Here is a 21,961-nt window from a genome sequence, read left to right as displayed (position 1 = left end):
GTACAGACACTTGCTATAGTAAATTAAAAAATTAGAGATGTGAATTGTTTCATATTTGAATACATTATTAAAAAAATTGAATGACGTGTTTTATACTCTTATTTTAACTATTCATTTTAGGCATATAAGGCAGTTGTGAATGATGCTACAATATTTAAACTTGAATTGCCATTGAAGCAGAAAGGGTAAGCCATTTAAATACTAATGTGAATCAAGTATTTCAAATTTAAATTTGAACAGGTGAGTTCAATAATGTTTTAAAATGTTTTAAGAAGACTATGTAATGCCATACTACAGTTTACTTTGAGTGCTTTTGGGGTCAACAGAAAAGCAAACTAAAGGCCTGTTGGGGCTTTGTACCTTTTTTCATACTCTGAGGAACTTTTTCACATGACAGCAGATCAGTTATTAAATAAAAAATGTAGCCTATCAAGCTGGCTTTTACTTGTAGTATTTTGTTGCTTAAATATTTTTACATTGTTTATAATGACTTAGAGTTGGGGTCTACATAAGTTTAGGACTGTTTAGGGATAGTGATTCTTTTTTTTTTTTTAACCTGTCCTTATTTAAATGGTGTTTTTATTAATTATGTAAAGTTGCTGTTGAGCTGTGTATGTATCAATACACAAATCCTTGTCTCTCTACATATTGTTATTGGACTGCCACTATCCAGACTGATGGATAGTCCTCTTTCATACTGAGAGCTGGCAGTGAATGCCAAGCGTTTTCATTCCCCTCAGCTAGGGTAACTACAACTTTTACTTCCCTTTACTGTTTTAATTTCTGTCATTGAATCAGGCAGGAAGGAAGAGGCCATTGTCATCACTTTCTGTCCTACTGCACTTTTATTTTATACACATTTGTTACTTTCTTTTTCACTGAGATAATGATGAAAATAGCGGAGGAAGTGGGATGAAAAAAGACATAGGTGCACTGTGTGTGGGGAGCTTCGTGCAGTAGTTATTCACCAGGATTTTTGTGACCTGTGAGCAGACTGTGAATTTCCACAGCAAGGCAGCAGTTTCAAGCTGTAATTTGAAGGAGAGAACTTCAGTTAAAGAGACCACGAGATGGTCACTAGGTCCAGAAGGACCTGGTATCAATCAGGGCATGGTCTATTCTTGAGGTAGAAATGTCAAAGGCAGAAAAAATCCTTGTGTCCAAACAATAGGAACCCTAGGGAAGTAAGCATTCAAACTGAGAATGCAAAACTTGGTAAGCTATAGAGACCCTTTTTTGGCCAGGAGCCTCATTTGGAAAGGTGAAATTGCCCATTCTCTGTCCTATGGAACATCAACATAGGATTATATACAAACCCTGAGTATGCTGTGACAACCTGCATCTAAATTCTGTAGCCGTCTCATATATAGGGCCTTACCAAATTCACAGTCCATTTTGGTCAATTTCACAGTCATAGGATTTTAAAAATTGTAAATTTAATGATTTCAGATATTTAAATCTGAAATTTTATGGTGTAATTGTAGGGGTCCTGACCCAAAAAGGAGTTGTGTGGAGGTCGCAAGGTTATTGTAGGGGAGGTTGTGGTATTGCTATCGTTACTTCTACTCTGTTGCTGGCAGCAGCACTGCCGTCAGAGCTGGGCAGCTGGAGAGCGGCAGCTGCTGGCCGGGATCCCAGCTCTGAAGGCAGAACCACCACCAGCAACAGCGCAGAAGTAAGGATGGCCTGGTATGGTATTGCCACCCTTACTTCTGTGCTGCTGCCTTCAGAGCTGGGCCCTTGGTCAGCAACTGCCACTTTCTGGCCGCCCAGCTCTGAAGAGAGCAATGTAGAAGTAAGGGTAGCATGACATGGTATTGCCACGCTTACTTCTGCACTGCTGCTGGCTGGGTGCCCGGCCATCAGCCACTGCTCTCCGGTCGCCCAGCTCTGAAGGCAGCGCAGAAGTAAGGTTGGCAATACTGTGGCCCCCCTGCCCCCTTAAAATAATCTTGCAACTCCCTTTTGGGTCAGGACCCCCAATTTGAGAAACGCTGGTCTCCCCCGTGAAATCTGTATAGTACAAGGCAGCATTTCTCAAACTGAGGTCCGCGAGGGTACTCCAGGGGGTCCGCCGGTCCCGCTGATCAACTCCTCCCCCTCTCTTCCAGTGCCTCTTGCACGCCTGGGAACAGTTGTTCAGTGGCATGCAGGAGGCGCTGGGAGGGAGGGGGAGGAGCAGGGACGGGGTGTGCTGGGAGGAGAGGTGGCAGGGATGGAGCGGGGCCAGAAAAAGGTGGGACCTTGGGGAAAAAGGTGGAGTGGGGGTGGGGCCTGGGGCTGAGCAGGAGGGTTGGGGGTCCGTGAAAATTTTTAAATCAAATGGGGGTCCTCGGGTTGCTAAAGTTTGAGAACTGCTGGTACAGGGTAAAAACACACAAAAGACCAGATTTCACAGCCCATGGCGCTTTTTTCATAGCAGTGTATTTGGTAGGACCGTACTCATATAAAATGAATCTGCTTATAATAACCATATGATAGCTGTATCCAGTAAAAATGGTTCCTTCTTATAGATTACTGTTATGGGTAGAGGCTGTATTTTTCTTTTAATTCTGGTTTTAAAATTGTGAAGTAATTCAGTATCTATTTTAAATTGAAAAACTGAAAACTTTGTATTCAAAGAAGTCAGGGTTTTTGTGTAATGATTTAAGTTTATGTAGAAGTCAATGTGATTCCTCTAAAACTTAAACATACAACTGACTATGAATGTCAACATGGTATGAATCTTCAGTACCCGATATAGCTTGTTGCTTTTTTCAGGGAGTCTCTTAATTGTGAACAGTGTTTACACAAAGCACTGATGGGTGGGGTCTCTGACAGCTACTCATTGACAAACTTGTCAGCTCTCGTGGTCTGAAAACCACTTATTTGCAACAGTCAAAGTTGAAAATTAAGAGCCTTGATCACTTGGGCAAAAACACTTTAGTTCTAATGTTTAAAAAGTTGCATTTTTAAGGGAAGACGATAGTTACTGTTACTTTAAGCAAATAGAATCCTAAGACATAGTTCCTGACAACGGCGTATAGTGTGTTGTGTCAGATCTGGTTGAGCTCCCCTTGTTGGACAGTTACCAGACTGCTGTGCGGGAGGATCCAAGTGCTGAATCCCACAGCTTGTTGGGACTGGGTAGAGTTCATGGCTCACCCAGAGCCCTTGGCACTCCCAATACTTCTGGTTGGCTGGGGCAGCCATGAGAGGCTTGGCCCCCTGGAGAGGGGATATTAGTATTGTAGTGCCTCTGTCAAGTGAGCAGTTTCTCTTGCTGGATGAGGTGGAATCTCTATTCTTCACACCTGCTGAAGAGAGGTGAGCTGTGCTTCCTCATCCATCCCCACTCTAGTTCAATGATTCATCTTGACTGACTACCCTGAAGCCATAGATTAAGGGGAAATTTCCCACCTTCGTTTTCTCTGCATTTCCCTAAACAGTTGCTTTATACCCAGCTGGGGCTTTTCCCACATCTGCTGGATATCATGAGTTTGAGGGGGTGCTCTTTACCATTTCTCCCAGCAGGGTTTTGAATCCATAAGACCTTGAACTGTATCTTTCCCCCTGCTTCTGGCATGATTTTTGACCACCAAAATGGTCGACACTGATTTTCTTCCCTGGTAAAGGAAAACTGTTAGCTCAGCTTCTGGGCCACTGTATCTGGCCTTGTTGGGTTTGCATCTGTGCACTCTGGGGTTACCCGGTTACACCATTTCCCACTAACAACTCAAAAGGAATATTTTCTCTGGTATTCCCACAGTCAGCATCTCAGAACATTCCTGGGTGTCCATATGGACTTGGGCTACAGGTAGGGCAATCGTTCATCATAGAAACTTTTACCCACATCTGTTTGCCTGTCAGTGCCTTATATGGAAAATTTCACATGGGATTTCACCAGAGTTGTGCAGCACCAGTGTCATGTTTCTGCTAACCTAGACTGGGGTAAACTATAGTAAGAGAGATTGCTATGCCTCCTAAATTATTAAAGGAACCCACTTGGCAGAAGCTTGGAGCCCAGTTTTCTCCAGGTAAGGTAATATAGAGAGAATTCCATTAGATTTTTCACTCACCAAAGTCCAGTTTCTTAACACAGTTTCCAAACAAAGATTCCTGATTAAGTTTGTGGTTCCTCCCTAGAACCTACATATAGTTCTTTCACAGCTTAGCCTTTCTACCACGCCCTCTTCCACCATTTGAACCACTAATGACATTCCTGGCCTATAGTTTTCCTAGAGGTCATAATATTAATGTGAATGGTAGAAAAACTGACTGTTTTGTCCTCTTCCTATTCAGAATTCTGCATGTCATTCATTCCATGAATTTGTCCAAGTTTTCTACCTTTTGGTCTGTTTTACTTTAACCAGGACATTTTCCTGCCTAGTTTGTACCCTAAACCTTGAGCAGACAAAATAAAGCTTTGATACCTGTTGAATGCTTCTATGGCCCGAAAATCAGCATGATCCCATCATTCAGAAAATCCTGAGAATTATTCCAAAGCCAAGGCTTCAAGACTTACAATAACCTAAAGGTGCTATACTTTCATTTCTGAGACCTTTAAAAGGCCATCAGATAACCCTGTACTACAAGATGCTTTTTTGTCCTAAAACCACTGAGTTGTCTGAAGTGTTCCATAAGAATACTATCTTGTGGCCCTTGCATACTTTGAGGCACTATAGTCTTAGGGTACGTCTTCACTTACCGGAGGGTCCGGCGGCAGGCAATCGATGTTCTGGGATCGATTTATCGCGTCTGGTTAAGACGCGATAAATCGATCCCGGAAGTGCTCGCCGTCAACGCCGGTACTCCAGCTCGCCGAGAGGAGTACGCGGCATCGACGGGGGAGCCTTCCTGCCGCGTCTGGACCCACGGTAAGTTTGGACTAAGGTACATCGAATTCAGCTACGTTATTAACGTAGCTGAATTTGTGTACCTTAGTCCGAAGTGGGGACTTAGTGGGGACCAGGCCTTAATATTGTAGTTCTGCTGATTCCGCTTGTAGCAGCAGGATTTCAGGTCGTCTGTCTCTGAACCACCTTCCAGTGGTTTGCATCCAATACTTCTTTGGTGTGTCTGTGACAATAATGGCTTGCTCTCTTGCTTCTATGAACTGCATTTCTCCGCATTGTTACTTGGGACCCATCAAATTGCACTAGTAACAGGAAGACACAGAAAATGCATTCCTTATTTGATCATTCTTTTCTGGAACTCTAACCAGTATGTGGACACCCACCTTTCAGATGTTTATGCAAATTACTGTTTGAAATTATTCCTAGCTAATTGCAGTTCTGAAATTTCCAAACAACATTAGTTGAAGAGACAAATGGAAACACTTGGACATGTTTTGGTTACTGTTTGACTGAATGGGGTGGGGTTAGGGGGAATGGAAGAGGGAATTACCTTTCATTTTGCAACAGTTTAATTGAGGTAGGATCTCTTACCTGGTCATTTATTCCCTTCCCTTTAATCTTAGTTTCTAGTTAACCTGGTATAGCAGGTTTCTCTTCACAGTTTTATGGAGTTTTCGTTTCATGTTGCTTTTAGGGTTGGATTGAAAACACAGCCTGAGTCCAAATGCCCTGAACTGCTTGCTAATTACTGTGACATGCTGTTAAGAAAAACACCACTAAGCAAAAAATTAACCTCTGAAGAAATTGAAGCAAAGCTTAAGGAAGTGGTATGTGCATGCTCTCAACTTTTTTAATTAAGCTAAGAAATAATTTTTGCTGTTGTTCAGGATTTCATCTTCAAAAACGTTGCTACACTAGAATATTAATAGTTGAAACTGAAACCTCCACAGCGAATATTTATATGTCCATATGCTGTCACAGGACAGCAATGTCAATGTGCTAGTTTACAATTTACATATTGTGTATTACATATATAATGGGCAAGACTCTGAAAATATAGACAGGAAATTAAAGTTTAAATACACAGCAGATCTGATGCACCATTGAAGGGCTTGCTCCTCAGTGATTCAGTTGAAGAAATTGGTGATTATGATACTGTAGCAATTTTACAACTGGTGACTAGCTTGTAACATGATCCTTTTGTAAGGAAATCTAAAGTAGCCTTGCACTAGTTTTATTTTATGGTGATATGTGGGACCAGTTTTGAGAAAAAGAAAAAAAAACAAAAAACTGTAAATGAAGTGGTTTGATTTGGCATGGAAATAAATAGGCATTGAAATCTATTTTTAACAGCTTTTGGTACTTAAATATGTACAGAATAAGGATGTTTTCATGCGATACCACAAAGCTCACTTAACAAGACGTCTGATACTAGATATATCAGCTGATAGTGAAATTGAAGAGAATATGGTGGAATGGCTGAGAGTAAGTATCCTGAAACCTTGTTTGATTTCTTAGTTCCTGTTGATGATCGGTTTTTATTTTTCAATTTAAATGTTTCTCCTATCATGTGTGACTTTTCTATTTTAAATTGTACCCAGTTTTGATATTTTATGCCTCTGTATTAGGGCTGTCGATTAATCACAGTTAACTCCTGTGAATAACTCAAAAAAATTAATCACCATTAATCGTATTTTTAATCTCACTGTTAAACAATCGAATACCACTTGAAATTTATTAAATATTTTGTATGTTTTTTATATTTTCAAATATATTTATTTCAGTTGCAACACAGAGTACAAAGTGTACACTGCTCACTTTATATTGTGATTTTTATTACAAATATTCGCATTGTACAAGTGACAAAGAACTAGTATTTTTCAATTCAGCTCATACAAGTACTGTAGTTCACTCTCTATCATGAAAGTAGGGTTTACAAATGTAGATATTTTTTGTTACATAACTGCACTCAAAAACAAAACAATGTAAAACTTTAGAGCCAACCAGTCCTCTCCATCCTACTTCTTGTTCAGCTAAGCACTAAGACAAACAAGTTTGTTTACATTTACGGGAGATAATGCTGCCCGCTTCTTATTTACAATGTCACCTGAAAGTGAGACCAGGCGTTTGCTTGGCACTTTTGTAGCCAGCTTTGCAAGGTATTTACGTGCCAGATATGTTAAAACATTCATATACCCCTTCATGCATCAACCACCATTCTGGAGGACATGCTTCCACGCTGATGACGCTGGTTAAAAAAAAATGCGTTAATTAAATTTGTGAAGGTTTCAGAGTAGCAGCCGTGTTAGTCTGTATCCGCAAAAAGAAGAACAGGAGTACTTGTGGCACCTTAGAGACTAACAAATTTATTAGAGCATAAGCTTTCGTGGACTACAGCCCACTTCTTCGGATGCATATAGAATGGAACATATATTGAGGAGATATATATACACACATACAGAGAGCATAAACAGGTAGGAGTTGTCTTACCAACTCTGAGAGGCCAATTAATTAAGAGAAAAAAAACTTTTGAAGTGATAATCAAGATAGCCCAGTACAGACAGTTTGATAAGAAGTGTGAGCATACTTACAAGGGGAGATAGAATCAATGTTTGTAATGGCTCAGCCATTCCCAGTCCTTATTCAAACCGGAGTTGATTGTGTCTAGTTTGCATATCAATTCCAGCTCAGCAATCTCTCCTTGGAGTCTGTTTTTGAAGTTTTTCTGTTGTAATATAGCCACCCGCAGGTCTGTCACTGAATGACCAGACAGGTTAAAGTGTTCTCCCACTGGTTTTTGAGTATTTTGATTCCTGATGTCAGATTTGTGTCCATTAATTCTTTTGCGTAGAGACTGTCCGGTTTGGCCAATGTACATGGCAGAGGGGCATTGCTGGCACATGATGGCATGTATCACATTGGTAGATGTGCAGGTGAACGAGCCCCTGATGGTATGGCTGATGTGATTAGGTCCTATGATGATGTCACTTGAATAGATAGGTGGACAGAGTTGGCATCGGGGTTTGTTATAAGGATAGGTTCCTGGGTTAGTGGTTTTGTTCAGTGATGTGTGGTTGCTGGTGAGTATTTGCTTTAGGTTGGGGGGTTGTCTGTAAGCGAGGACAGGTCTGACTCCCAAGATCTGTGAGAGTAAAGGATCATCTTTCAGGATAGGTTGTAGATCTCTGAAGATGCGCTGGAGAGGTTTTAGTTGGGGGCTGAAGGTGACAGCTAGTAGTGTTCTATTTGTGAATGAACTCCTTGTGGGAGAATTGTATGTCTCCTGCTCTGTGTTACCTGCATTCTGCCATATATTTCACTTATGGCAGTCTCATATGATGACCCAGTACATGTTGTTCATTTCAAGAACACTTTAATTGCCGATTTGACAAAACACAAAGAAGGTACCAATGTGAGATTTCTAAAGATAGCTACAGCACTCGACCCCAGGTTTAAGACTCTGAAGTGCCGTCCAAAATCTGAGAGGGACGAGGTTTGGAGCATGCTTTCAGAAGTCTTAAGAGCAACACTCCGATGCGGAAACAACAGAAGACGAACCACCAAAAAAAAAAAACAAAAAAAAACCACCTTCTGCAGTTGGCATCTGACTCAGATGGTGAAAGTGAACATGCATTGGTACGCACTGCTTTGGATCGTTGCCAAGCAGAACCAGTCATCAGCATGGAAGCATTTCCTCTGGAATGGTGGTTGAAGCATGAAGGGACATATGAATATTTAGCACATCTGGCACGTATCTTGCGACACCGGCTACAATAATGCTATGCGAATGCCTGTTCTGACTTTCAGGTGACATTGTGAACAAGAAGTGGGCAGCACTATGTCCCATAAATGTAAATCAAGTTGGTTGTCTGAGCAATTGGCTGAACAAGAAGTAGGACCGAGTGGACTTGTAGGCTCTAAATTTTACATTGCTTTGTTTTTGAGTGCAGTTATTTTTGTACATAATTCTACATTTGTAAGTTCAACTTTCATGATAAAGAGATTGCACTACAGTACTTGTATGAGGTGAATTGTTTTGTTACAGTGCGAATATTTGTAATAAAAAATAAATATAAAGTGAGCACTGTACACTTTGTATTCTGTGTTGTAATTGAAATCAGTATATTTGAAAATGTAGAAAACATCCAAAAATATTTAAATAGAATACCATTTATTGTTTAACAGCGCAATTAATTGTGCGGTTAAGTTTTTTAATCATTTGACAGCCCTACTCTGTATAAATTCCAACATTTTGCAGATGTGGAACAGGACCTATGAATTATTTAAAAAACATTTTCTCTCTCCCATAATGAAACTCTTAAAAAACAAAACAAACAAAAAAAACCTTAGCTACTGGTTAAATTTTAATTTATTATGAAAATGAGACCAATGTTTTATGAATTGTCATTTTAGTATATCGGATATAAAGGGTTATGTGGAGCAAAATGAGTTGTGGTTTAACATGGAAAAAAAAACCCAGACAGAACTGTTTTACTTTATGAAAGTTTTCGTGTTCATGATGACTTTTTGCATTGGAATCATATGCATTCTAAGGGATAATCCTGCATTCCGATACATAATGGGAATTGTGTACGTAGAGGTCTGTTCAATAGGCCATATGTGGGATTTGGCTTTCTCAAAATGATTCTGTAAAATCCTGTGCATATGTTCTTGTAACTTTGGGTGATACAGTTAGGCAAACCATGTGACTTGAAACTGTCAGCAGATTAGTTCCTGCCCTATCAAAAGAACAGCCCTAGGGCTAGATGTGCAGAAGTTGTGAAGCCATCTGGTCTTTACATATCCAGATGACCAGATACACTGCTAACTGGTTGTTGAGGCATCAAAATAACAGATTTGTGAGCACGTTCATGGAAGTTGCATGCAAGTTAACTATACATTTTGCATGTTTATTTGCACACTTTAAACTTTTTGGTTTAAGCCCCTTCAGTTTATAGGATCCGTCAGTCTCTTCATGTTTTTACCTTTTTTTATGTTGATTCTTGAAAGTAATTGCATTTTCTTTCGGCCCTGATGTGATCTATATCTACAGAAAGATTGCGACTTGCTATCACAAAATGCCACAATCTGGGTTTTTTTTTTTTTTTTTTTTTTTTTTTTACTGAAGTCCATTTATTCTTAAATTACTTATGTAAACCTCAAGACTGATGTTTGTACGCTTTTTATCTTAAAGATTGTGGCTTCTTGGTATAATTTGTCATCTGTTTATACAGGAAGTAGGTATGCCAGCAGACTATGTAAACAAGTTGGCCAGGATGTTCCAGGATATCAAAGTATCTGAAGACTTGAACCAGGCCTTCAAAGAAATGCACAAAAATAATAAGTTGGCCCTACCAGGTATTATTCTCAAATGTGTTTTGATATTTGTTTTACTCATGTTAAAGAATAGTTCTTTTAAAACTTGGAATTTCTATCATGTTTAGACTTCAGTTTGAACATAGGTTGTCAGTTAGAACACATCTTACTTTGAGGTCAAAAACAGTTAACATGCTCCTTTGCTATCTAGTTTGGTGGTGTATTTTCAGATTAATATATTTTAATACTGTCTGGTTTTTATAGCTGATTCTGTGAATATTAAAATTTTAAATGCTGGTGCCTGGTCTCGAAGTTCTGAAAAAGTGTTTGTATCGCTACCCACGGAATTAGAAGACCTCATCCCAGAGGTAGAAGAGTTCTACAAAAAGAATCACAGTGGCAGAAAACTGCACTGGCATCATCTCATGTCCAATGGAATTGTAAGTATATTGAGTTTACTATTCATTTTTAATGTATAAAATCTGTATCTGTCTACAGCAATAAGCAATATATGTTTGGACTTAGAAAAACAACTGATGAACAAAAAAACCTAATGAACAAAAACAACTGATGAACAAAAAAACCTAATGAACAAAAATATATTTTTTTCTGTTGTCAGATAACATTTAAGAATGAGGTTGGCCAGTATGACTTAGAGGTAACAACGTTTCAGCTGGCTGTGCTGTTTGCATGGAACCAAAGACCCAGAGAGAAAATCAGCTTTGAAAATCTTAAACTGGCAACTGAGCTCCCCGATGCAGAACTTAGGAGGACTTTATGGGTATTTTTACCTTTCTGTTGAAACAGATTTCTTCTTTACCTTTATTTAATACTTAAATATCCACCTTAAAAAATATTCAAGTACTAACTCTGGCTGTGCTTTTGAAATTGAAGAGTGAAAACCTTTCCTAACTAGCCTTTTAGTTGCAATGGTGCCTCTTTGTGCTTTACATTAATATGTATAGCCTTCACCTGTAGGCATTCTTTCCTATCAAGATTGCCCAACTTAAACTTTTAGAGGCAGCTAAGTCTTTCTGGCCAGATGTTGCTTAGAGGATGCAATTGTAATAGTTTGTTTTTGTTGTAGGACTCGTCAAGTTTTAGGAGTTCAGCAGTTACTACTTAAATGTACTTTATTTAAAAGTGACTTAATTTTTTGGGGAACACTCCTGTAATCCACTCAGATCAGCAGAAACTCTAGAAGAAGAAATCTTGAATGGATCAGATTTACCACTGGCCATTTCTGTGGCTGTGAGTTTATGCACTTCAGCTCTTCTGAATGATACTGTTTATATTAAAACATTTCAAAAAGAGGTGTGGTAAATAATGTATCCTAACAGTGTTTAATAAATCATTGACTTGATGCTGATTAGATTATTATGAGTGCCAACAACAGGCACGAGTTTTTACAATCAAATAAGACTACACAGTTCCTGTACCAATGAGCGTATAGTACAGCTCTCTGTTATGCAGTTAAATCCTAAAGGTTGGTTGGTTCTGTTTTAAGAGTCTAATGTTTCATTTTCATGGTCTCTTCCCCTCTCCCCTTTCTCTGTAGTCTCTTGTAGCATTTCCAAAGCTGAAACGTCAGGTTTTATTGTATGAACCTCAAGTCAATTCGCCCAAAGACTTTACAGAAGGAACTCTCTTCTCCGTGAACCAGGAGTTCAGTTTAATGTAAGATATTCTTTGAAAATTAAAATATATAATGTTTTAGTACTAAAGGATTTCTCTTGAAATGAGCTGATTTCTTAATCACTTAACAATGAGATGCAAAATTGAGGTTTTGATGACTTGTTACTTATGAGTCCATGGCACTTCAAGCAGGAATAATTGTGTTAGAAGAGAATCTGAGTAGAAGATTGATGCTATCTACATTTACCCTATGGTGTCAGAAACAATAGGAATGATATTTTCACTTCTTGTTCTAAATTGTTTAATGTTTCTGTGCACTGTTAAAAAGTGGCTCAGCTACTGTGTCTTACAATAGAGGTGACCATATTGCAGTGAGGAGTGTAGAAATCTCATATTCGTGCTTTGGGATCCTTCAGAATGAAAGATGCTATAGAAATAAAACATTAACAACATCTGATATACATTTGCTTCAGGGCACTTTATTTAGAAGATATTAGCTCTTTTTATCATGAATAACTATCAATAGGGCTGGCGGCTTGCGGTGGGGATCAGATTCTGAGACTCTCTCCTATTTGCTGCTTGGCCTTGTTAGAGGGGGGATATCGTGACAACTGCTGCTTAGTCCCCAGTAGCTGCTGAGTCCCCTGCAAAGGGCTGAAGATGTCCCTGCTTCCTTCTTGGAACATACCCTGGGAGAACGGATGACAGGACACCATGATACAGAGGAAGCAGTCCGGAAAAACGTTGGGGGTGAAAATTGAATAACACCATGATTATCATATTTACCATAATTGATCTGATTTTTTCCATATGTTTCTGTGATAGACAGACAGCCGGCCTCTATGATGAACAAGAAAGTAGCCCAACTTTCTAATTTTACTTTTGTATAACTCCTTGTCCAGAACCCTGAACTTAATATTGTACGTGAAGTATTTTTGTCTGTAAAACTACATAATACCACAGTCCAGCCTGTCAGTTAGACATCTGTTGTGTGTGTTTTTCATCTGTTGATGCATTAAACTAACCTACACATGTTTTGGGGGATTGTGTATTGACTGCCAACCAGCCATTTCCAACCATTGCCGCAGTACTGCTTTGCTGAAAGTCTAATGTGAATTCCTTCTTAATGTAAAATGGGTATGTTTTAGCTTATTTTCATATATAATTGACTCTTTCAGAAAAAATGCTAAAGTTCAGAAAAGGGGTAAGATAAACTTGATTGGCCGGTTGCAACTCACTACAGAAAGAATGCGAGAAGAGGAGAATGAAGGAATTGTCCAACTAAGAATATTACGAACCCAGGTAAGTAAAGTTTAACAGAGCAATGTAAAACAGTCCCATTTCCTTTGGTGTACTACTACTACCATATGCCACCTCCGTTTCTGAGATGTTCTTCCATGGAAAGCTTATTAAACTGGATAAAAATAGCTTTAAGCTCAACCTCACAAAGTCTGCAGAGCACAGGGAGTTTGGGTCGTTATGCTGCTTTACCACTCTTGTTTAAAAGTACTTGTTCTAGTCTGCACCACTTGAAAAAGGCTGTTTTCAAACTGTATTTCCTTTCAGATTTATTTATTTAGACCAGCGGTTCTCAAATTGGGGGTTGGACCCCAAAGTGGTCGTGACTCCATTTTAATAGGGTCACCAGGGCTGGAGTTAGACTTGCTGGGGTTGGGCTGAATCCTGAGCCAAAGGGGTTCAGCCCTGGGTGGCAAGGCTCAAGTTTCATCCCCAGGCAGGGGAGGCCTGTAGTCCTTGGGCTTTGCTGCCTCTCCTATCCCTCCTCCTTGCCTCCTCCCCCTCGCACCTGGGACGGTGGGCTCCGGCGGGTTCAGGCTTCAGTCCCCCTTCCTGAGATCCTGTAGTAATTTTTGTTGTCAGAAGGGGGTTGCGGCGTAGTGAAGTTAGAGAATCCCAGATTTAGACGCTCATCGGTGTAAATGTGGAGGGAGGGGGAGGGATTCAAAATGAGGTTGTTTTTTGAAAAGGGTTTACAATGCATGAATTTTTCTTTGGAGGGAAAGTTTCATAAATGTGTTCAACATGGGAACTATGTACTCCGCAGCATTGCTCCCAAATGTAAGTTTTCATTTAAAAATATCCAGTCTCTAGCCCTTATGGTTGTGAAGAAAACCTTCAGAATTTGAATCAAATGTGAACTTGTCCACTGAAGTCAGCCTGAAACAATAGCTCTGAGAGGTGTTTGCTGCCCAACTCCAATTTATCTCAGTTAGGTATTAACTCAGAAACAAAAGACTGTTATAAATGACAATGTAGTTCAATGTATAAATGACTACTGGTCATTATAGCAGAAACCTCAAGCTAATGTACTTCATTGTTGGATGTAGTGACAAATATTGGGATGGCGTGCAGTGGGGAGCTAGCTGCTATCAAGGGTCAGTGGGAGGTACAAAGTGGGAAATTCAACCTACCCTCCACTCCCCTTCAAATCTAGTGTCTCGTCTCTTCCCCAAAAGAGGGAGACTCATACCCTCCCATTATCAAATGCTTTTTGACACCCAGGAAGCACCCAAGGCAACATTCCCAGTTATTGTTAGGTGCCAAAAGCCCATCTGTCCCCTGCTTACCTGCTGAAATCACCTGCTTACCCCGAGGGCATCTATAATGTAGTTATGTATTTTCAATGTAAGAATCTGCAGATTTTTGAAAATAACTAAATTCTGAACTGTTACCAATTTCTGTATTGAGCCTTTGAAGACTGTACTAGACGATGACTAGATGAGTCGAAAATCAGCATTAGATATCTAACTTTTCACCTAAGCAATTTGTTTGTATGCAGAACCAATCCATAGTTAATGAAAGCTGTTACCCATCTGATGGCTATCTGGTAACCTGTGTGAAAGGTGTCGATGGTCTAATTTATGGTCCAGTTCCCAGAAAGCAGGTGTCCAAATCATAGAAAACAGAGTTGTAGCTGATTTTTCTTGTGAGGGCTCTGGGCGGGGATGTCAAAAACTGACTGACTTCTGGAAGCAAAATTAATGTCTTGCTTGTAAAGGGGTTCACTCAGATCAAATTTGAGATTCAGTGATGGGATAGGATGGGAAGGGGATGCTTAGTTTTGACTTACAGGCTCCATTTGAGCCCTGGTGAGTGTCTATTTGTATTTGTTTACAGAAAATATCGACCTTCTGTTCTGATGTAACAACAAACTGTCATCTGTAAATGGCAGAGAGCAATGCAATGGGAGTGGACACTTTGTAGTGGGGACAGTGGGATATTGAGTCTCACTGCAGCCAGGGCAGAAGTTCCTGACAAAGATGATGAAACAATGAATCATGGTTTTAATTTTTCTTTGACTGTTCTATACACAGAATGGGCGAGAGCAGCGTTCTTGTGAAACCAGACTTTAAGTACAAAAGTTTTCGAGAAGCTTTAATGTCCCTTATTTCATTTAACTTCTAGAGAAGGTTTAAAAGTACTTCACAAATGTAATAAAAAATGCACTTCTATAAAAATACATACCCATATGGAAAGTCTCCAAGTTGATAACCCTCACTGGAATCAGTAGAACTATCATACACTACCCCTTGCAGTGGACTCTCAACATTTTATATTAACTTCAACTTCTAGATTCTTTCTGATCATGATCGGGAATTAGAGCCCAGGTCACTGCAGCCAGCTGTCTAGCAAACTGAGCCATCTGGGTCCACTTGACATTTTGGCTCTTCTTTCAACAGAAAGCCATGACCATGCATAAAATCAAGCTAAGCTGATGAAAACTCCTTTTGAGCCCCATGATGCCTGAGAGCTTATTTTTCAAAGGAAAGATAGTTTTTCTAATGACAATTACTTTAGCACACGGAGTGAGTGAATGCCTTAGTGGCTGACCCATGTGGTTTGTATACCAACCACAAAGTAGGGTAGCACGATGAATGCCTTCTAAATTCCTTCAAAAGTTGGTGACTGAATTCCATCATAACTCTTAATCATCCTCTCAGCAGTTAACTGTATACTCTCCATCCACCAACCTCTTCATGAAATATATTCAATATCTGGTTAGGTGAATTAAGAAGGATGGTTGTAGGATGTGACTTTCAGTTCTTACCAAGCTAGTTGACAAATGATTATTCAAAGTATAGATCTGTGTAGCATACTAACTTCAAAGATCTCTACAGTGCAGATCATTCCAAAGTAGTCTGTTTAGAGGAATTCTGTTGTAAGCCCAGGAAAAAAACAGCCCTTTTTAATGTTTTCCTCTTAGAGGTTATTAAAAACATGGAGTGTGCCCTTTTTCTTCAGTGAGCGACTGAAGGTACTTGGTCCATAACTGATATGGACAATAAAATCATCACTATTCCCATCTTAGATATTTGCTGAACAAAACATAGTTTTAAACCAGACTTCATAGGAACATAGAGATTGCCATACTGGATCAAATTTGTAGTCTGTCTAGTTCACTGTCCTGTTTCTGACAGTGGCCAGTGCCAGATGCTTCAAAGGAACGTTAAGAACCCTGCAGTAGGTGAATGTGGAGTATTCTGCTCTCCACATTAGATCTTACCTTGGTCTTTAATAGTTTAGAGATGGGTTTAAACCCTGGAGCATAATGTTTAATATTCCTTCCAAAATCTTTGTTGGCATTACCTATTATAATCTTTGATATTGTTATCCATATAAATTTCCAATCTCTCTTTGAATTTTGCTAAGTTCTTGGCTTCTGCAACTTCGAATGGTACTGAATTCTACCGTCTAATTATTCATTGTGTGGAACAAGTATTTTCTTTGGTCAGTTTTTAATTGTTTCCACCTTTTAATTTCCTTGAATATCACCATGTTCTTGTGTTCCCAAACAACCTTCTGATTACCATTCCTTATTTTTTCCAGATGTTAAAGGCTAGTCATCTCACCATTTAATCCACATAGTTATTGCATATCCCATTGCTTAAATATGCATATATGTGGAGGGATTTTCTCGTGGTAAGATCCTTCCCTCATATACACCTATGCACATCCAATGAAGTCAGTAGGATTGATTGGACATGAACAAAAGCAGAAGTTGGCTCTAGGTTGCTTTTACTAAGGTCTACTATATATACTTTCTTTAGGATCTAATGTTATAACCTGACAGGCTAAATTTCCTATTAGCAACATATTGAGAAAAAAACATTAATTGGTGTTCATCAAACTGAATTGCTCTCTTTCCTTTCCCACAGCTTCCCAATTAACCCTGTGTATTCATTTTGCCACTTGTACCGGATATTTCCAAAAACATTTTCTTTTTTATCCCCCCCCTACTAGGAGGCTATTATCCAAATAATGAAAATGCGGAAGAAAATTACTAATGCTCAGCTTCAGACTGAACTGGTAGAAATATTGAAAAACATGTTCTTGCCACAAAAGAAAATGATAAAAGAGCAAATTGAATGGCTTATAGAGCACAAATATATCAGAAGAGATGAATCGGATATCAACACCTTCATATACATGGCATAATTTGAAGACTCTGTAAGATGCCAAGAACACAAATTGAAGGGTGCTTGGGCAGACAGCTGCAACAGTTTTTTGTGCTGGAGAAGGACTCATTTTGACTTTCATTACATATTAAAATCCCTGCCTTATCTTACAAGAGGACTATATTTTGCCAATCTCATTCAGCTAGCATGATGGCATTCCCTTCATGATGCACACTTTAACAGCATGTTGTTTTGTGGGAAACTTGCATTTATGAAGAGCCCATTGTGAGCTTTTTAAAGTAGATTTGATTTACACCCACCAAGAAGAATACAGGTTTGGGTTTTTAGATGAACAGTACTTGCACACAAAAAAAGACCTTCCAATACTCATGCACTGAGAAACTGCTATTAAGTTTGTTTTTGTTTTTAAATGCAATTAGGACTAGAAGTAGCACTTTCACTTTGTGTTTTGGATCAACAGAGTAAATGTACTGTCCACCTTTGGTGATCCTTTTTATGTATAACATTTGAGAGAGACACAGATGCATCACAACAGATATGTATTTGTTACAGTAACAACCTGTTGGCTCAAGCAGTGCTTCAATATAGTAACTGGATTTTAATATTGACATACAAGTGACATAAAAATATTTCCAACTTGTGGATGTTGTTTTTCCTTAAGCAGGAGATCATTGTTTTATATTGTTTGCTGTAAACATATGGATATACATTGCTTATCTTATCTGAGCAAATGGTTTATTACAATCCTTTTGAAAGGTGAAGCTTTCTTCCCCATATCTGTTTCATGGCTGCGTCTGTTATAGTGAACAGAAATATTAAGTGTATTCCCTTGTACATTTAATATTTGTATTCCATATGTTTGAATATAACTAACTACATAAATCTGAAGGCATTAAAAAAGTAACTGATCCACAAGTCCCTTATGAGAAGAAAACCCTTTGCAATTTCTGTACACATACAGTAGCATCATATCCGGGTATTCCAATGGCTTTATGTTTTAGGGATTAGACTCTTAGTTGCCTAAAAGTCAGTCTTCTTTAAAATAAATAAATACATAAAGCAGCAACTGCCTATTGATTTGAAGTGAGCAGGAGATAAAGGATGTAGCTAAAGGAGACCTGCAAATGTTTAAGGAAGAAAAAACTCCCAGTTTTTGTGTGTGAAAAGAAATTGTCAAAATTCCTGATGTGTATTTGGCAAATTTTAAATGTTACATCTTTCTTCAGCCATGTTAAGTAGCCTCTTGGTAATATCTAACTCCTTCTCAAATGTTCCAGTGTTTATTGGACTGATGACATCAGTACTGCTGGAGCAGAGAATCTGCCTTGGAGGGGTGGGGGGTGGAAGGTAAGTCAGCTTTTATTCAGTGTCATGTGAGTACTCTTAGATGCTATCAGGCAGCCTTGCAAAAACTGCCCTGAAAATTTACCAACCCAGGCACAAAATCTACTTGTTTTCTTTTGATGATCGATAATGGGGGGGACCCCTTAATTTTACATACTCTTCCAAAAAGAACCAACCTTTCCCTAGGTGAGTGGGGAACTGAATTTTGCATGGTTGCTGTAATGCATAAAATAAGAGCACCTTACAAAAAAGAAATTGTGGGGATGGTCTTTTACTGCCTTAAGCTGACTGTGGGCTTGTTGACACTTAAAATGCTGCTGCTGCATGCCTGCACTGCTGCAGCACTTCAGTATAGACACTGCCCACACCATCGAGAGGGATTCTGCTGTTGGTGTAGGTAATCCACCTCCCCAACAGGCAGTAACTAGGTGGATAGAAGAATTTTTCTGTCAACCTACCTCTGTTTACAGCAGGGGTTAGGTTGGTATAATGTCTCTGAAGTGTGGATTTTTCACATGCCTGAGAGATGTAGCTGTACTGATGTGAACTCCTAGTGTAGACCAGGGCTGTGTGTCCACTGAAGTATGTGCCAGTGCAAGTTCCTTAGAACAGTGCATATTTGACATCTTGCTGAATAAGACATCTTCAGCTCCAGGAAGGCTTCATGGACATGCAAGAGAGCAAGAAAAAATGATATGTGGCAATATAAAACTCTGATTGAAATCTCACTGCATATATTTATATGCCTTTATTGATGCTTATAAATGAGAGCAGATACTGTGAAAACGTATTTCACCTTTAAGGTAGCATGGAAACATCAGATTCTTAGCCCTAAAATGTTGCTATTCAGAATTAAAAGTAAATGGTGCTCTCTGTATTTTGCCAGTAACACATATGCCAACATTTTAAATTTAGAAAACTAAAATTAGTTTGTTCTAAGAATAGAAATCTTTTTGTATGGTGCCACAAGATTTTCAGCATTTGTAATTTGATATTAAGAAGAATAAATGCTCATTTGGGAATAATTGGGAAATGACGAACAAGCCAGAATTTTAAAATAATTCTATTATGATGATCTGAGCACTTATTTTGAATATGTAACAGTTTACAGCATTAAATCAGAGAATAATAGCCATGAAGTATTGTCACACACAAGCAGGTTAAATATAAAAGTGGGCAATACTAATTTCTAAACCCTAACCAAAATCTAGGAGACAACTTTGAGATTGACTTTCATAAACAATTATGTCCCAGTTCATTTTGCATCGACAGCAACAAACTTTTAAATGCTAGTTATTTACATTTCTCCCTTCCCCTCCCACTAGCATATACTAAAATTATAGCCTGTGTCATTATTTGGATGAGGGGAATTTGTAAATAACAGCATATCTATAACATTGTTACATTTTCCTTAGGTTTATATTTAAAAATAGATGTTGATTTAAAAAAAAAAAAACTTGAATCTGAGAATCACACCAGCAACTTCCTAAAGATGCAGAATCACATTTAGCATCCTTCATCAGGTTACTTTCACAAACATGCATTTAAAGCTAATATTATCTGAGGCATAGGTATATACTTGCAGTAAAGTGTTTTGGGAATGGGAGGAATTCCGATCTAAATAAAAATGAGATTCTTCACTTGCAATATGGCAACAATGCACTTTTAAAGCTGAAGTTTAGCAATGACTATACATCTCCAAAGACCTAGCTTAAAGAGGTGCTGAATCTGAAACATATGGTGCCACTCATGGTGTCACAGTGAATAGGTATGGAGTAAAACTGACTACAGAAGCGAAAATATAGTTTATCACATTCTTAATATCTCATTGAATTAAGAAACATTGTTAAATCCTCCTCTGTCCCAATAACTTAATGAAGATCTCAGTTTTAATTCTGAAGTCTTCCATTTTTATCTTTCCACTGTTAGTGTCCATAGCTTCTGTTAGTCATCTAATTCTCTTGCACTTGTTTTGAGCGTAATACAATTACATTTAAAAAACAAAACAAATGACTTTCTTGTTTTCACCTTTTCTTAAATGTGTAATATGTTCTGAATAGTCAGCATTTTACATTTATTTGCATTGGGATGTCATCCTGTAAGATGCAAATTTTAAAAACACAATGGGGTGAAAGATATAGTTTTACAGAAAGATTTGCTCTTAGACTCCAACAGTTTTCTATTTTCATCTAAATGACTGGGATGCTCTCTTTGTAAATTCAAGGTCATATGAAATAGTCTTTGTGAAATAAACAATACATGAAAGCTTTCCTGTCATATACACTATATGTAGTCTGGTGTGTTGAGCAAGCTTGAGTTCCTAGGTTGTAATATCTATCTACATATGGTATTTACAATTTTGAATGTGTGCCACTACATACTGAGATGATAATGCTGTACAATTTTGAATGGTAGCAGTTTCTTTATGGCAGTCCGGCTAAACTATTTTGATGTACTGCTTAATTTTTGAATTTTATTTTTTAAGTTGTATAATTTATTTTCTTGCAAAATAAAAATGTAATATAAAAGACTATTCATTTTAGCAAGATATGTTGGTGTCCTCCCCTGCAAATTTTTTAATGAGCATAGTACTCTTTCCTAGTTATTATATTAGAAATACCACCATGTGTGAAATCCACCTATTCTAAATTCCAGTGTATATTACAAGGTGAGCAGAGGATCAAAAGATACAATGAAACAGTTTTCAGTCCTCCTTTCTCACCTATGTAATTTGATTTAAGTGTGTGGGTGTATGTACGTAGAGACGGATCTTTTGCTGTCCTTTTTATGCTATATGTTAAATTCCTTTTTAAAGGTGAAATGTAAATCTAAAATGAAAGGTAATTTTAAACCAAGAAATGCCAGCTGAATACCCTCAGTAACAGTGTTGCTCAGGAGTATACAGCACACAAATGTTGTGATTCTTTTAAAAATTTGTATATGTCCATGAAATTCTCTGGCACATCTTTGTTAAATACCTCCCAGAATAAATCACTTTGTGAAATCACTGATACCATTAGTTTACTGATTGTATCGTACTAGAACTATCAGTGATGTCACCAAATTATGCAAACTGATGGAACTTTCAGGAAGCTAATACTGTATAAACAAACCAAGGTGAAGGAAAACTTTCAACCAAGGTATTGATTCTGCTGTGACTTTCCTCTTTGACTGTCCTTGTCGTCTTTTTTATTATGTTACAATTCTTATATTTCAGCTTTTTTGTATTTAAGGTGCACAGAGTAAATTTAGAATGTTTTGTGCCTTCTGATATATGCAAAGATTATTCTTTCTATGGAATAAATACTATTTTTGAATGACTATTCAGTGCTCATGGCAGTTTTCAGACTGGCAACCCTTGCAGACAGACAGCTTCCTCATACCATACTGCCA

The 21,961-nt window shown here is 38.3% G+C and overlaps 1 protein-coding gene across 1 annotated transcript in view; it reads left to right on the top strand.

Moving 5' to 3' along the window:
• CUL5 (cullin 5) overlaps window positions 1–21,579 on the top strand; it is a 73,622-nt gene extending 52,043 nt beyond the window's left edge. Inside the window, exons 11-19 of the mRNA XM_054015526.1 lie at window positions 121–185; window positions 5,530–5,662; window positions 6,189–6,320; window positions 10,070–10,193; window positions 10,416–10,591; window positions 10,771–10,932; window positions 11,710–11,828; window positions 12,965–13,088; window positions 17,049–21,579. Coding sequence (XP_053871501.1) covers window positions 121–185; window positions 5,530–5,662; window positions 6,189–6,320; window positions 10,070–10,193; window positions 10,416–10,591; window positions 10,771–10,932; window positions 11,710–11,828; window positions 12,965–13,088; window positions 17,049–17,243 — 1,230 coding nt within the window. The 3' untranslated portion in view covers window positions 17,244–21,579. The remainder of the gene's footprint in view (window positions 1–120; window positions 186–5,529; window positions 5,663–6,188; window positions 6,321–10,069; window positions 10,194–10,415; window positions 10,592–10,770; window positions 10,933–11,709; window positions 11,829–12,964; window positions 13,089–17,048) is intronic.
• The last annotated feature ends 382 nt before the right edge of the window (window positions 21,580–21,961 follow it).

Source organism: Malaclemys terrapin, chromosome 1 (genome assembly GCF_027887155.1).
Source record: "Malaclemys terrapin pileata isolate rMalTer1 chromosome 1, rMalTer1.hap1, whole genome shotgun sequence".
Taxonomy (NCBI): domain Eukaryota; kingdom Metazoa; phylum Chordata; order Testudines; family Emydidae; genus Malaclemys; species Malaclemys terrapin.
This window is presented reverse-complemented; position numbering and strand designations above follow the sequence as displayed.